A 17,948-nucleotide genomic window follows, 5' to 3' on the forward strand; every position below is an offset into this window, starting at 1 on the left:
ATAATTCACACTTTGATTCTAAACTAAAAAATAACTAGATGCAACTTGAATATACTTCCTATATGTGTGGGAATTTAAGTGTTACAATTAGATGATTTAGCAATTAAAACGTATATTTCTGAATGGAAATGAAACGCATTTAATAAATTGCATACTATACTTTATTCAACTCATTTAGATCATTCTGTCAAAGCTGCATGTGTTTGAGAGACAGGCACGAATATCACTCAAATTGTCTGGAAAAGGATACAAGCTAATTCACAATTCATTTTAAATGTGAGTGGCGGGTGGAACAGAAGCCGATATTCCAGTGAATCTCTCTCTCTCTCTCTCTCTCTCTCTCTCTCTCTCTCTCTCTCTCTCTCTCTCTCTCTCTCTGTGTGTGTGTGTTGCTCCCAGTGAATTAACTAATTTTAACAGATACATTTTATTTTAAAAATGTATTATTACACATTGAAATCAACTAAGAATAATAAACATTAGAAGTATTGTTCATTGTTATTTCGTTAACTAATTTTAACAAATGAAACCTCAAAATGTTACCATTGTGTCTCCCTAACTGATCAGTTTGCCCTAGAAAACACCGCCTACAAGATCAGCAGTGAAAAATGTTTATTTGGAGTAAATGCCTTATTGTACCTCAGAAAGCCTCTTTATCTGGCCTATTTTACCTGACCACCCAAATTATCGGACTTATTTGTGTTAGGATTAAAAAAAGAAGAGACCGCAATCAAGGCTGTTTGAACACCATTTAGTAAATAATTTGGAGAAATATTTGAGCAACAACACTTAAAATAGCATTTTAAACTCTTATTCCATTACATATTCTGATGTGTGCATGTACATATCCATATATAAACAAAACATTAATAAAATATTTTTTTAACAACTATGGCTTTTCCAAATTTGTATTGCATCAGGGGCTCCTAATGGGTCACTGTTGTTAATTTACATAACAAACTGATTGGTTTTAAATGAAACACACGGTAAACTGTTAAAATATCATGGTGGCAGTTCACAGCAAAGGTGTTACAGAATGAGCTTGAAGTGAATTACTGAACCTAAACTTGACTTTCCTTAGATATTGTGTGAACCCCAGCCAGTTCCCACAATAGTGCCTCATCAGTGCATTTAGTAAATTTTTTTAACAGCATTTAAACACACACACACACACACCAAAAAAAAAAAAACTTAAACATAAGTCGATAATGTTCATGTTAAGAATTTGTCAAATTTGTCCCTTTGTTCAAAACAATTCAAATTTCCAATATCAAACTTTCTTGCCACATCACTCATCCATTTGCACAGAAATTTAAATACAAAATTAATCAGGAAAATAAAAAAATCTCATGATATTCACAAATAATCACAAATAACCCAATTTATAAAACAAAACACGCATTTAAACAAGTATGATCACAATTTAAAATGTTTTTTTGCATAGTGCTAAAGTGTAAAAAAAAAAAAACTACCATGGAGGTTGTACCGTATTTATGTGCACAAAATATGCATACAAGGAATGATTTTCATAAAGAGATGCTAGTAATGAGAATGTAGCCTGTTTCCATAAGGGGCGGTCACGTAAGCGAAATTTCGGGGGCAAAAAAAGCTCCATTGTCCGTTGTCAATAGTGTAGCAATGCACAAAGTCCCGCTCACACACAGTCACCTTCAAAAAAGCAGCTTTTCTGTGACCAACTTGAACACAAACAAAATGTTCCTTCCTCACACGAAACTCCCTCTAGCGCAAATTCCTATTGAAATGACTGGATTTCACCCGCAAAATTTTGCCGAGAAATGGTTAATGTGACCACGCCTTTGCAGCATAATTCATGAGGCAGAAAGGTCTTTTGTGAATGTTAGTGAAGAAGACGAGGCTTTTGTCAGTTTCTCTCAAAGATTGGCTTGTGAGTTTTTCACATTTTTGATCTCCAATTCCAACTGTTTCATCCGCACATCCTTCTGGTTAAGAAGCTCCCTCAACCTTCGGATCTCTTCCTGCTGCTTATAAAACATTTGTAGGAGCTATATGCAGAAACATACATAAACACACATTAGAGGAAAGTATGAAAACACTTCTGAGGAGACCAGCCCATTAAGCCAAGTTCACACTACAGGATTTTAAGCCAGATTTAAGCCCGATTTGCAAATCATCGAGCTCGCCGACAGGTCAGGGTGTTATCGCATGCAAATCGCGGGGGGTTAGCGGACGATAAACGCATGCCAATCTGTTAGTATGAAAAAGCCAACAACGCAGCGAAGACGCTCTCAGACGCCACGCAGACGTGTAGCCGAGCCCAGAAAAATATCTAGCATGCTATATATCCAGAGCCGTCGCGCGACTCAACCTCAGTGATGTCATGAGCTACAGCCAATCATATAGCAAGGCATGGGTTGAGGTCTTTTCTCAGGTCTTGCTCTGAGGATTTTTTTCTCAGAGCAAATCATCGCGCAAACAGTGTGCAGCTCTAGTTTCTGTCTGACGTCCATATTCGCATGTTGTGTTCTCTTCTTAGCTGGGTATTGGCGCACATGCTGTTTTGCGTCATTTCTGGTTCGTTTTATTGCGTGGTTTTTCGTGACAAAACGTGGTTTGTAGACAAGATAGAATCGGTTGACAGAGTTGTTGTCAACTCGTTATTTATTTGATTATTTTCAGGATTTAGACCATACCATAGTACTGAAACAGCTCTCATCAGTCACAAATGATTTGCTCTAATCATCCGATCGTGGTTGTATCTCTATGTAGTGCGTTGTCAAGTCGTGTAGTGAGTTACCTCCTGTTGTTGATCAATCATGTTGTGTTGTGTGGTGTGCAGTGTTGTGCAAGTTACTTCCAAACTGTAATACATTAGGTATTACTTGTTACTGTTATTTAAAAGTAATTAATTACCTTACAATATTACTGTCCCAGAATTGTAATGCGTTACATTACTCATGTATTACTTTTGAGTTACTTTCACCAAAATAACTAAGTAGAACTTAACTTTTGGGCTGTAACGATATGCAATATGAAACCGAAATCGCGATTCGCCACACGACTCAGATCCACGAACCTACAGAATCGTGACACACCTCTTCCAACTCCAGCGTTATTCTCCTTACCGTCCATATCCAATGCTGCCTTATCTTTAAATTAGGCTATTAGTATTATTTGAAGTTAACATTATAAAATACGTGGACCTACACCACAAAAATTGGGGAAGTCCAGTATTATGGACATGACATTTGCAGTCAAAACTTGAAATAAAAATTCTCAGAAAATTCATGTATTGAAACGTATATAGGCTACTTCCTTAAAGGACTCCAGACATTAGACAAATATCAGTCTATGTTTTATTTTTAATATTAGGGAAAAGACGCACATTCATGCGAGACAAAAAAATAGGAGGCAAAATATATTTTTTGTAATTCTGTTAATTACACTGCGCAAATCGGATGAGGAAGGGTTGGCTCTCCAGTCTCCATAGAACTTAAAATATTCATTTTATTTTAGTTTTCGTGTTCGCATTTATGAGGAAAAAACAATGTTACAGACGCGACCGCTCTGAACCGGCACTAAAAGACTGCTTTAAAACTTTCACATAGTCTGTTGCCTTTAAAGGGCACCTATTATGCCCCTTTTTACAAGATGTAATATTGGTCTCAGGTGTCCCCAGAATGTATTTGTGAAGTTTCAGCTCAAAATACCCCACAGTTAATTTATTATAACCATTTGAAAATGTCATTTTGGGGCCTGCTTAAAAATGAGCTGTTTCAGGGGGTATTCCACCTTAAATGCAAATGAGCTGCATATCCCCGCCCTGCCTTTGGATGAGGGCGTAACTTGATACCTATGGCAGGCAGTCGGTACTGAGAGAGTGAAGAGACGCGCCGTTTTGAATGTCATTCAGCCGTACGTTTGAATCGGAATATATAAATAGCATGAAGAGACTCCGGCAGAATAAACATATGAGAATGGACCAGTACGTCTCGGTATGGTTATTTGCTACTTTTATGTACTTTAGAGTTGTAATAGCGTCCCATTTGAAATGATGGATGTCCAACACACACACACACACACAGACACTAGCGCAAGTTTTTGAAACTACATACACATTCTGTGATAAAGTTTGCTACGTACGAGCGAAATTACATTTATGCGAGGGACCTGTGGCATCATGTTTAGCTTGTCATACGGGTGCTTCTGTGGCAAATGTGAGAAGATGGCTAACTTACAGAACACCAACATATATGCAGTTTTTAATACAATATATTTAAAAATATATATATTTATAAACGTGTGGTTACACACTATACAAACAAGGTTTTAAATTATATACACAGACATCCTACGACGGCAATAACTTTAGACGCATTTGTTGTTGAATTGGCTGACATTGACTGAAAAGACTATTTGCTCAAAAATCATAAAATACACTTACTGTTACTGGAGGTGACGGTGGATCGCAAACAGTAGACAAGAATCCACACTTGAGGATTAACTTTTAAGCCACAACAACAGGATTAACCCACGAGTCCACGACAGAACATTAATTTACGTTTCCAAGAGACATTACCGGCTGTCGTCGTTGAAACAATGAAGGATGGTGTGTACAGATCACCGAGGGCGGGGTCTAGGCCACAGCCACACTGTCAATCAACCCCCTGTCTCCCGTTCTACGTCACAAAGACCTGGATCTCAGAACAGCTCGTTCTGAGGCAGTGCAGATGATTTATTGAGATTGTAAAAAAACTACTGGATGGATTTTTATCATTCTAGGGTGGTTTTGCTCACACACTGCCAACACACATTTATGTTCAAACACCATGTAAAAGTGAATTTTCCATAATAGGTGCCCTTTAAGATGTAAAAGCAGACAATACACTGTAATACAACTGTAATACAAGCCTCACTGAAGATGTAACGAGTAAAATATTACTGAAAATTGATTAGTAATGCCTTACACTACTGCGTTACAGCAAAAAGTAATATGTTACTGTAATGTATTACTTTTGTAATGCGTTACTCCCAACACTGGTGGTGTGAACAGCTAAACAACTTGTGCCTACAGCGGCTCAATTATAAGTTTATCAAGCGACGAGAATACTTTTTGTGCGAAATAAACATAAATAACGACTTTATTCCACTATTCCATTACTTCCTTATGGGCGCATGCGCGAGAACTGAGACGAGGACGTTCTCATTCGTCTACTTCTTGTTACCGGCTGCTCACCGCTTAGGAGTTTTACCGCCACCTACCGTATAAAATGATGATCCATATATAAGGCGCTCCGGATTATAAGGAACACTGTCGTTTTTTGAGAAGATTAAAGGCTTTTAAGTGCACCTTATAGTGCGGAAAATACGCTAATTGAAAAGCGTATGTACAGCGCGCATCTTCCTCTGCTTGTAAACAGAAAGTTTTGCGCTTCCAGCTATATCAGCACATCATCTTATACGGTAGGGGGCGGTAAAACTCCTAAGCGGTGAGCAGCCGGTAACAAGAAGTAAACGAATGAGAACGTCCTCGTCTCAGTTCTCGCGCATGCGCCCATAAGGAAGTAATGGAATAGTCGAATAAAGTCGTTATTTATGTTTTTTTCGCACAAAAAGTAGTCTCGTCGCTTGATAAACTTATAATTGAGCCGCTGTAGGCACATGGAATATTTAAACCTTTTCTTTAATGACTTTATGGGCCGTCAAGAGCCAGTCCCTTAGGCAGTCTATATAGGACTGATCCAGCTCTCAGATTCAATCAAAAATATCTTTATTTGTGTTCCGAAGATGAACGAAGGTCTTACGGGGTTGGTAAAGCATGGGGGTGAGTAATTAATGACTTAATTTTCATTTTTGGGTGAACTAACCCTTTAAAATCATGTAGTGTGAACAAGGCTTTAGTAAAGTGTCTGACAGGTCACTGCAATGCTATACATGTACCATACCTCGTTCTCTGTTTTTGGTGGCGAGCAGTGCGTGGAATCTAGCTGTCCGTTGCTGACAAAGGTTGTAGAGCTGCTGTTATCATCTATGGATGGGAGCAGCAAGGTAGGGCGGGATTCTTTGCGCTCGTTCTCCTCTTTGGCATCCAGACGTTCATGAATCCGCTGTGACAGCCCAGGCCGACTGCGAGAATGGCGCGTCTCCGTCGAGTCAGTCGGGCCTTTACTCAAGCCCACCTCGACAAATGAGTCCAGTTTACTTCCAGGCCTAAGAGACATCATCAAGGGACCTGCAGAGTAAAAAGCAGGAATAATTTTTATTTATTTATTTAAAAGGGACAATGCATATTAATGAACATCTTAGCTTTTCAGCAATGTAAATATGCCAGAATTAGCCCCAGAGCTACTTTACATCTGCAGTCCCCCGTCAGGTCATCACAATATCAAATAACAAGGCTAACATTAAAATTTAAGTAAGATGCTACACAGTTTAAAGAACATCTTAATATTCAAATAACATATTACAAGAGACACCAATGTTTTCAGACAAGTTACACATAACATATACAATAAAGTGCTATTCTATGTACTTTAACCCTTATGCATCAATTAAAAAAAGTTACACATAGGTAAAAAGAGGACAAAAATGTCCATGTCAAAAAACTGTCATAAAAATGTGACGCTTTGGAGCACAGACTTAAGTTTGGTATCATTTTAAAGAAGACCCTTTGCAGATTATTGCTAAAGTAAAAAAAGATTAATAAGTAAATGCAAAAAAAAGTTATACAGGTATAAGTTTATGAAAATTATTTATAAAAAATATTTTACATAAATATATATATTTTATAAATCAGGTTGAACTCAAAACTGCAATAAAATCAAAGCCATAAATCTAAATAGGTTGTGTTCCAAATTTGAGGATGATATCTCAAAAAATGAGCTTTCGGTAACAGTTTGTTTGGGCGTAGTAACATATTTTCCCCATTGGGTGCCAGCAAAACCCCACTGGTGCTCACAGTGATTGGATTTGAATTTGCAGTTTTTCTCTCTCAGTATTACAGAGTACAGACACACACATGCGCGCACACACACATATTTTTTTATAACACACATACTAACCACACTCTGACAGCCATACCAACACACCCACACTAATATTGTTGCATAATTTATCCAGTTGGCTCTATAGTATGCCGAACCAGAAAACAGGAATAAAGCGATATTTGTTTTATAGGCCAAACTTAAAAAAAAAGGCACCATCTGATAAAAAATAGTAAAAAATAAAATTTTGAAGCCTTGCCATCAGAATGAAAGCCTCTTAACAAAGATTGCATAATTTTATAGTTAACTGAACCGGGGATTAAAAATTGCAGTTTTAATGGGTTTCAATGGGGACATTTTTGTCCAAAAGGCGCTGAGAGGGAGTATTTGTTGTACCTAATGCAAAAAATATTTTTTTAAGAAAATGACGGTGAAATAGTAAAATTCCAATAAAAATACACACCTGTGCCAAGTTTTTTGCAGTTAGCTTTAACACAGGCAAAGTGATCAAAAAAAACAAAACTGAAAAGGACAAAAATGTCCATAAGGATGCACAAGGGTTAAGTACATTGCAATTATGCTAAAATACTAGAATTACAATAAAATGCTGGATCTGGTTTGGTATACATACAAATACTTAAACAATACTAAAGTGATCTTATCTAATTGAGGCACAGTCTCAAAAAAAAAAAAAAACTCTGCAGTTTCATAAATTCATTTTTATAACATCATATGTAGCAATACTGCAAGCACTACCAATCCAAGGTCTTTTAAAATACTTTTATTCTGCAAGGATGCATTCAATTGATCAAAAGTGACAGTAAAGCCTTTTACATCGTTACAAAAAAATATATACATATATTTAAAATAAATGCTGTTCCTCTGGACTTTCTATTTATCAAATAATCCTGATTGATCATGGTTTCCACAAAAATATTAAGCAGCACAACTGTTTTCAACACTAATACTAATATAATAAGAATTTTATCTTGAGCACCAAATCAGCATATTAAAATGATTTCTGAAGAATCATGTGACTGCTTAAGATTCAGAGTAATGGCTGCTGAAAATTCAGCTTTGCCATCACAGGACAAATCTACATTTAAAAATATATTAAAATAGAAAAATAACTATTTTAAATTGCAATAATGTTTCACAACATTACTGTTTTACTGTATTTTTTTGTGATTAGCCTTGAGCAGTGAGCAGCCTTGGTGAGCATAAGAGACTCATAAAACATTTAAAAAAAAATCTTACCCTGCTCACACTTTTGAATGGTAGTGATTTTTTTTATATACCATCTCTTTAATATCCCTTGTTCCCAGCATAAAACTGGCCAAACGTGCTAAGTGGCTATTTTAGTGTTTTGAAGGGCAAGAGACTAAAATGGCCACTTAGCAAGTCGAGCCACTTTATGCTTTTTATGGTGCTTTTATGGTTCATTTATGAAGCTATAAAAATCAACATGGAATGGAATGGGGGGAAAAGCAGCTTAGAAGTTCTACAAAATTCCCACTTTTTTGTTTCACAGAAGAAATCAGGGGTGCGTTTCCCGTACAACGACGTAGTTCACTGTTTCACTACCATGCATCATTGGAAAAATCAGCTAGCTAGTCACGACTGTTTCCCGAAACCCACTGTTGCAAAGTATCGTTCAACCACGTTGGTTTCGCACATTCGCACTACTTTTAATGAAACTGTTTGAGATCCAATTAACGCTAGATTTGTTTTATATAAATTACAGACATGTCATCTGAGGACTATTTCTAATTGTTCTCAATATTCAGACTCAATATTTGGCTCGTTCTTACATAGGAGAGCACGTTCGCACATGCGCACTCTCAGGGGCGTAGCCAGGACATTATTTCTGGGGGGGCCAGCTTGTGCCAGTCTTTTATTTGGGGTGGCACTTGATTGTCAAAAACTACTATTACTAAAACTCACACGCGGCTCGTCAGGCCATAAACAATGGATTGAACTCCCTTATGACACTAATAATGTCTAATTGATAAATGTGCGAGTGCAATGCGTCATCATTATGTGAGGGGTTAGGGACCTTAACATGAGACAGGGATGTTTTTAGTGCAAATGACAAAAAGACACAATATGAATTGCCATATTAGGCGATAATTTATTTAGGTAAACCATTGCATTTTAAGTGCAACATCCAAATTATTTGTGATAATACAACAAGTTACAACGGTTGCACAAATCATGACTAGATCATGTAGTAACACTTGAGTCATTAGTTAGTTCCAATGATCTTCACTTTATAATACGGATCCAAATAATTAGTAATTCCCACAGAAGTATCTAGTAACACTTTCATCTGTGAGCTATTACTTACTAATTATTTGGATCTGTATTATAAAGTGAAGATCATTGGAACTAACTAGTAATTACTCAAGTGTTACTACATGATCTAGTCATGATTTGTGCAACCGTTTGAGATTTTTGGTGAACTTTAGTATACTTTTAGAAAATATCTTTAGTAACACTTGAGTCATTACTAGTTAGTTCCAATGATCTTCACTTTATAATACAGATCCAAATAATTAGTAATTCCCACAGAAGTATCTAGTAACACTTTCATCTGTGAGCTATTACTTACTAATTCGTTAAGAGTTTATTTTAGTTAATAGTTACTAGATTGTTAATAAACTTTTTCAGTAGTTCTCTGGGAAGTATTAAAAAAATAGAAGTTATTGATTACTTAATAGTGAACTACCACTTTCATCTGTGCGCTATTACTTACTAGTTTGTTAATCAGAGTTTCTTGTTAGTTAATAATAGTTACAAGATCGTTAATATTGTGTTACTCATTAGTTCTTGTGTAGTTATTCATTAACGAAGGAACCGTATTCTAAAGTGTTACCCTGAAATGTTCTGTTCGCTTTGTGTCTGCTGTAACAATTACACTCTTAGAAGAAAAGGTTCAATATAGAACCTTAAAAGGTTCTAAAGCGTTACGTATTTGGAACCCTTAAAATGCAATGCATGTGAATGATCACAAAATTCAATATATGGTGGTTAAAAAATGTAATTAATCAATATCAGACGAAGAGTGCCATTTCACTTTTTATCCCCTAAAAATCTGCATGATTAAAATGTGATATTAAGTTACTACAACAGTTTAATAAACAATAATTTAATAACAACTACAAATGTTGCAGAATAATGTAATATATTAATGAATAATAGCCTTTAAAAAACCTTTGAGCCCAAATGGTTCTTTCTTGTCAGTTTTGAACCTTTTTTAGCATAAAATGTCCTTCGGAGTTGATTAAAGAACCCTATGCTATACATTATAGGGGCCGTTTACACCTGGCCACTTCATGCGTTTTCTGTGATCGGATAGCTATCCGATCGTGAAAAGACCTGGTGTAAATGCCCCCCGAAACGCATTCGAGACGGATTTGAATCCGATCATTCAAACCACTTCAGGAGGTGGTCTGGGCCGAATTCCAGACGAAACTGGACAAGTGTAAATGCATCTTGTTCTTGAAACCACATATCTGTAAATATTATTACTCCCAAAAATGCTTAAAAAAAAAGAAACGCGTGAGAGCGTGTTACAGGCTACATGTCATGCTATTTTAGTCAGATATGACGACGCTACTGCGACGCGCATCATCACCTCAGATGAGCGGCTGAACGCAAGCCAACGCTCCGCAATCTATCGCAAATCAAAGTGAAAGTAAGTCGCAGACGATTAACACTACCATCTTCATTAAAAGTAAAGAAACGAAATGATCTTACCAGTTCTGTTGCCGCTCTCTCTTATCACCGTCTTTGCTGATTTTGAAATTAGCCGATGATCAATAAAATCCAACTCATATCTGTTGCTTTCGGTGACGTGCACTTCATTAAATCTGTAGGCTATATAACGCGGGAATTGGAGATCGGATTTATATCCATTTTGCAAAAACACATTTATGTGACCAGGTGTAAATGGAATCGTTTTAATAAATCAGATAGCTATCCGATCTGAGAAAACGCGAAGTGGCCAGGTGTAAACAGCCCAAGCGCTGTCAGAATGCAGGCACGTTATGTCTCGCACTGTTGATGGGGGCAAGACCCAACAAGTGACAAATCAATGACTTGATTAAAAAATGCATACATTTCAGCTTCCTTTTTAGACCGTTACTGGAGTTTTTATTTTTATTTTTTATTATTATTAGATTAGATTAGATTAGATTTATTTGACCACTTAAATATAAAAATATGAAGAACAGTAAGAAAACTGTTGCATACATTAAAAACAAATACAAAAGTAGTCAGGGATAACACAATAAAGCCCGAAGACTTATTTCCATTGTGGTCCCTATTAAATTTATTTTCCCGTGAGGTTGGGAGGGGGGGCCGGCAGGGGGGCCGAGCCTTGACCAATGGTGGCTGTGGCCCCCCCTGGCCACCATGTAGCTCCGCCCCTGCGCACTCTTCAAACACGTTACTTCAAATCTTTTGAAAAACTAAAAGACGTAAATTACATTTGTATGTATTCTAAATAAAAGGCACCGGTTGTACTGAATGTCAGCTTGCTTATTTTGCTCAAGATAAGCATTTATTACGTCCAAATGTCATGCAATATAGAAACGATGCCTCTAACCACAGGTTGAGAGCTGTCGTTCAAAGCACCCAACTTTGCGATGCTGTTTGCGAATATTTCGGGAAACACAGACTCGTTAAACTATGCAGATAACGACGGAACCTGCGACCATAGTTGGCTAACGATGCTTTCGGGAAACGCACCCCAGGTTGGTTGGAGGGTAAGAAAATGATGACAGAAAAATCATTTTAAAGACTCTCTGACCTTTGTCTAGACCACTTATCCACTCATCTGCTGTCATGGCGGGCTTGTTCCCAGCTGTCATGGGGTAAATGTCCTCTTGATAGGACTCTGACTGCAGAACAGAACACAAACACATCTCTTGAAGTCTCTTAGGGATAGTTAGGGATCCTATCATCAAGGACAGCACAGATATGAGAGAACTAGCTCTACTTTATGTTATATGTATTTTTTTTATGGATGTGTGAATAGGATTATACCCTTCGTGGAACAATCATGGATAGAGGTTCTATGAGACTTTTGATTGTCACTAGTTTGTAGAATCTGAAGACTTCACAGGAACACACATCAAGCCCTCTCTTTGGCATGACACCTGAAAGAGAACAATTTTTTAACACATTTACAATGTCATGTCACCTTCATTTATATGGCAGTTTTCTTTTCTGAACAGTCATTTTTTTAAGCAAGTAAGAAGCAATTTTTGTGAAATAGTTTGCTTAAAACGTGCTTATGCCTTCTCTTTAATGTAATATTTTTTTTTCTAATGTAGTTCTGTAGAAAAGATTGATACATTTAAGTGTTTGCATACTTTTAGGAGGATCTCTAAACAAAGAAGTCTGTTCAGTTGAGACAGGCATGTTACAGTATGTGATACAGAAGCGGAACATTCTTTAACCAATCGATATTTATGTACAAGAGATATGTAAAGTACTTTTCAGACACTTAAAGCATTTAAAGTATTTACTTACCCAACCTGACTAGTGACATAAATTGCAAAAAAAATGTTTTAAGTAGCAAGGATGAGCCAGCTTTTAAACCATCTATACTATTCAAATGATGTCACTGTTTTGACTAATTTTCATAAGTCTGTGTTTGTGCACATGTAGGCTTTGCATGTATAGTACTCACCCATTCCCTTCTGAGGTAGAAGAGATCGGTATTCAGTCAAATAGTGCACATATGGCTTCTCTGGGCTGATTTCATAGTATCTAATATTTCCGTCGCCCTAAAGATTGAAGGAGGATTGTGTTTTCCATTAATAACCTTTATCTTCAATACAGCACATAAAACACTAGTTGCCAATCTGGTAGTCCAGGTTATATGTACTCACTTTTCCAGCAATGTAAAGCATGTGTGTGTCAGGGTCATAAAAAGGGAAGAGGACACCGGAGGAGCCATCCAAGTCCTCTGAATAAGACGGCTGAGAGAGGTCCTCCTGCAGAACACGTGCATGTAAGTTTAGGACTCAACACATCTAATCTAAACACTACTGGTTTCTTTAAACCAAATCCCTGAATCAAAAATACCCATAGAAAGGTATAAACATGTAATATGGTATATTACATATTAAACATGGTATAAATATGGTATAATATGCTATATTATATGGTATATATATATTATATTATATATATATATATATATATATTATATTATATATATAATATGGTATAAACATGGTATAATATGGTATATTACATATTAAACAAGGTATAAACATGTAATAAAGGTATATTACACGTACAAAAAGTAGAACTGTATCTGGATTAGATCCATATCTAACTCATACCATAGGAAAGTAGACAGAAAAGCATTGTAATGATTGTGATGGCATGATTGTGACGCTAGAGGGAAATCTGAAGCGAGTCATGGACTGTTGAGGATCTGGACCTGTCAAACTGGAGCTAGTATATAGATGATAGTATATAGATCATTCCAAGCAGAGTCAGGTTTAACCCATTATAAACACCACTGGAAGTGAGGAAAAATGTCCCAGATTTTAAAAATGTGAATTCCCCCTTAGTGAATTGGAATGTAAAGTTAATCTCAAATACTCTTGTGCCACTAACAATTAAAAAACGCGTAAATTGATCAAACATGACAGCAAAACTTTGTACTTTATTACAAAGAAAATATTTTTCAAATAAATGTTGTTCTTTTGACCTGTTCTATTCATCAAAGAACCCTGGAAAAAAATTATATTATTTATGATTTTACTGTATTTTTGAACAACTAAATGCAGCCTTGGTGAGCATAGGAGACTTTCCTTATGTTCAGTTAATTGCACCGATGGGTTTCAGCTACATCTTCTGCCATTTAGAATTTAGTCGAAAATGTACTTTCTCAAACTTGTCTTACATCTTTTTTTGTGAATATAAATTGTTTATATAAATATTTCAGTTTATCTCTATCAATGTACAATTGGGTGTCACATTTGTTATTTTGTTTTAGAACGTAATTAAAAAAAACACCCAAATGATTAGTTGTCCCTTGTGGACTTAGTTATCAATAAATAGTTATTAGTTATCAATAAAAGATTTAATTTTAATGTCAGGAATTTTTTAGTAATAAAAAACCCTGCCTATGGCAAAACAGTTCAAGTACAGCTTGGCCCAGTAATTACTGCTGGATATCTATTTTTAGCTGTTACCTAAAATTGTATATATTTCATTATATTCAATTCTAGGCCCTGTATCTGTGTAGTTAATGGGAAACTCTTTTAATGAAAATAAACTGAAACAAAAATAGCACTAAAGACTGAACATGAACAGTGATTACATGGAAATTTTCTGTGACAGAAAACAGCAGAAAGTATTTATAATTTTTTTAATCAAATGCAATTTAGAAGAGCATTTTTGTGTAATGATATCTTGAGCATTATTTTAAGCTACTTTTGTTTTTGATTTAATAGGTAACATTGTAGCCATAATTGCTCTGATCGAGAATTTCTTTTAATTATCGAATGACAAATTTGCCATAAAAGAAGACATGCAGTATTTTTTTTTTTACAAATATGAGTCTATTTTTAGCAGGCTTTACCTGATCCCAAAGTACAATCTGACGATGGTTCCAACGTGAATTGCCCGTAGAGAGAAGCATTTTCAGGTTTCCAAGAAATAGCACTTTATTGGCTCTATGTAATTTGCAGTTAGTCTCCTAAAATCACACATTAAACATGACATTTAAAAATAAATACACATTTCCTTTCTCTTTCTTTTACAAAAAATATAGTGGAAAAAATAACCTCCAACCTTAACAAAACTTTAACACATTTTAATCATCTCAAAATTCAATCAACCATGTCCTGTAAAATGAAATAAAGCGTGAATTGAGTCTTGTATTCATCCGAGACATGACAGTGTGTCACCAAGTGGTCTGGGGTGTTCACTGATATGCTCACACAAAAATCGTTTTATCGTAGTTTTGTCCAACTCCACTTGTTTTTAGGGGTGGTTAATCTCTTTGATTTGATTACGGTTATTGAAGTCCCGATTCGATTACAGTCGATTTTGGATTATTAACGACGATTCTCTATTAGCGATTATTGATTTTCCATTTAGTAAACAAAAATACACTAGACCAACATATTAGCAGCAACATTTTGGTATTAATTTTACTTTTTATTTGTTTGAAATTCAATGAAAATGTATTGATGGTTAGTGAGGACATGCAAACATGCTTGTTATCTACTACTTAGGCAACCCATTATCTTTAAATTATTTTTTTAAAAGCAATTGTGTTGCATTATAATGCAAAGGCACCTGGAAACGTGTCATATGGCTTCTCATATTTGTCATGTTTCCGTCGTTAGTTTTATTCTACAAAGCTTACAACTAGTGTGGCACTTGTCCAGCTCCTTTCCCCCTTCAACTTCAGAAGCCAAAATATTTCCACACATCAGCTTTTAACAAGGAGGGTGTTTGGACCTCACGCTCAGCCATCACGTCACTGTTATGTGCATGCCACAGACGGGACGGGCACTGCACTTCCGCGCTTTACAGTTCCATCTTTAACATTCCATCAATACATTTTTTTTTTTTGAAAATCGATTTTTTTAAATTTGTGAATCGATTCAAGATTGTCCAAGTCCGCATCGCAATGCATAGAAGAATCGATTTTTTACTCCACCCCTACTTGTTTTATTGTAGTTTTGTCCAAGATTTTATCGTAGTTTTGTCCAACTCCACTAGGACAAAAACTATGATAAAACCTGTTGGAAAGCATGTTTTGCAATGATTTTTGTGTGAGCTTATCAGTGAACACCCCAGACCACTCGGCGAGTTTAACGTCTTTGTAAACTAAAGTTTAATGTGTTTTAGGAAGGATTGTTCAAGTGCACCTATGCAACCATTGCGGAGGCCAGCAGCATGTGTCCAAATTTTAATCTTAACCGTTCTATTTCATCAACGGTCTTAAAACAGGATTTTAAGAGTAAAATACCGAACTTGTTCTTTAAAATTAAGTGAAGGAATAAGTGATGGACTTGGTAAAGTTGTATGGGGGGGAAAATGAAGTCAAAACTCATGATTGGTTCCACCTAATAATATGAGCATCATAAGCAGCATGTGCATGACAGATAGAGAGAAACAGCACACGCACCTGTAAAAGGGCGCCAGTGCGCGGGTCAATCACTCGGATCTTCTTATCCTTGCAAGAGGTGGCGAGTCTGCTGCCATCTGTGTTGAAGGACATGGACAGAACAACATCTGAATGCACACTGATGGACCGCACAGGGTTCTTGATCACATGTTCAGGAACGTCCAGCCTCCATATCATAACCTACACATGAACACAAATAAACATAAAGTCAATTAAGTAACACCTACTGACATTTAATACACTACCATTCAAAAGTCAGTATGATTTTTTTTTTGAAATTGTATTTATCAAGGATGCATTTAATTGATCAAAAATTTCTACTTCAAATAAATGCTGTTCTTTTGAACTTTGAATCCTTAAAAAGATGCATCATGTTTTCTACAAAAAGATTAAGCAGCACAACTGTTTTCAGCATTGATAATAATAAGAAATGTTTTTTTGAGCACCAAATCAGCATATTAGAAGTATTTCTGAATAATCATGTGACACTGAAAACTGGAGTAATTATTCTGAAATTTAGCTTATCGATCACAGGAGTATATTATATTTTAAAATATATTTAAAAATATATATATATATATATATTTTAAACTATTAATGTTTCACCAATATGAGTGAAAAAACTTTTGAAACTTTTGTTAGTGTACCATAACTGTAAGAACATGACACATTTAGACTTCCTAAGGGACTGGCTCTTGACGGCCCATAAAGTCATTAAAGAAAAGGTTTAAATATTCCATGTGCCTACAGCAGCTCAATTATAAGTTTATCAAGCGACGAGACTACTTTTTGTGCGAAAAAAACATAAATAACGACTTTATTCCACTATTCCATTACTTCCTTATGGGCGCATGCGCGAGAACTGAGACGAGGACGTTCTCATTCGTCTACTTCTTGTTACCGGCTGCTCACCGCTTAGGAGTTTTACCGCCACCTACCGTATAAGATGATGATCCATATATAAGGCGCTCCGGATTATAAGGAACACTGTCGTCTTTTGAGAAGATTAAAGGCTTTTAAGTGCACCTTATAGTGCGGAAAATACGCTAATTGAAAAGCGTATGTACAGCGCGCATCTTCCTCTGCTTGTAAACAGAAAGTTTTGCGCTTCCAGCTATATCAGCACATCATCTCATACGGTAGGGGGCGGTAAAACTCCTAAGCGGTGAGCAGCCGGTAACAAGAAGTAGACGAATGAGAACGTCCTCGTCTCAGTTCTCGCGCATGCGCCCATAAGGAAGTAATGGAATAGTGGAATAAAGTCGTTATTTATGTTTTTTTCGCACAAAAAGTAGTCTCGTCGCTTGATAAACTTATAATTGAGCCGCTGTAGGCACATGGAATATTTAAACGTTTTCTTTAATGACTTTATGGGCCGTCAAGAGCCAGTCCCTTAGGCAGTCTATGTAGGACTGATCCAGCTCTCAGATTCAATCAAAAATATCTTTATTTGTGTTCCGAAGATGAACGAAGGTCTTACGGGGTTGGTACAGCATGGGGGTGAGTAATTAATGACTTAATTTTAATTTTTGGGTGAACTAACCCTTTAAAGCCACTTTTGTTCATGGGGGTCGGGTGAGGGGGGTTGGTACAAATGGAGGGGTGATTCGCAAATGCACAGTGTCAATGTAATTGTTCTTAGACAGGAAATCACAATCAAAAACAATGTACCAGACTGGCAATGAGCATTCAAGAAATGTACAAAGTAATAAGGAATAAAAACAATCCAGACACAAAGACAAAGGCAGCTTCAGGTAGCTCAAAACGGAATCAAATTACATTTTCAATATTTGTCTACACCAGGGTTAGGCAACCAT

General features: G+C 36.2%; 1 protein-coding gene across 2 annotated transcripts in view; it reads right to left on the reverse strand.

The window, feature by feature from the left end:
• Window positions 1–913: 913 nt before the first annotated feature.
• The window catches only part of coro2aa (coronin 2Aa), a 34,689-nt gene continuing 17,654 nt past the window's right edge, over window positions 914–17,948 (reverse strand). For both annotated transcript variants that reach the window (XM_039694450.2, XM_039694454.2), the window contains exons 5-12: window positions 16,132–16,311; window positions 14,572–14,688; window positions 12,863–12,967; window positions 12,661–12,757; window positions 12,012–12,124; window positions 11,776–11,866; window positions 5,925–6,211; window positions 914–2,024 (exon numbers count right to left, since the gene is read on the reverse strand). In XM_039694450.2, the coding sequence (XP_039550384.2) occupies window positions 1,893–2,024; window positions 5,925–6,211; window positions 11,776–11,866; window positions 12,012–12,124; window positions 12,661–12,757; window positions 12,863–12,967; window positions 14,572–14,688; window positions 16,132–16,311 (1,122 nt within the window). In that variant the 3' untranslated portion in view covers window positions 914–1,892. The remainder of the gene's footprint in view (window positions 2,025–5,924; window positions 6,212–11,775; window positions 11,867–12,011; window positions 12,125–12,660; window positions 12,758–12,862; window positions 12,968–14,571; window positions 14,689–16,131; window positions 16,312–17,948) is intronic.

The sequence above is a fragment of the Pimephales promelas genome, chromosome 6 (assembly GCF_988280905.1).
Source record: "Pimephales promelas chromosome 6, fPimPro1.hap1.1, whole genome shotgun sequence".
NCBI classification, from domain to species: domain Eukaryota; kingdom Metazoa; phylum Chordata; class Actinopteri; order Cypriniformes; family Leuciscidae; genus Pimephales; species Pimephales promelas.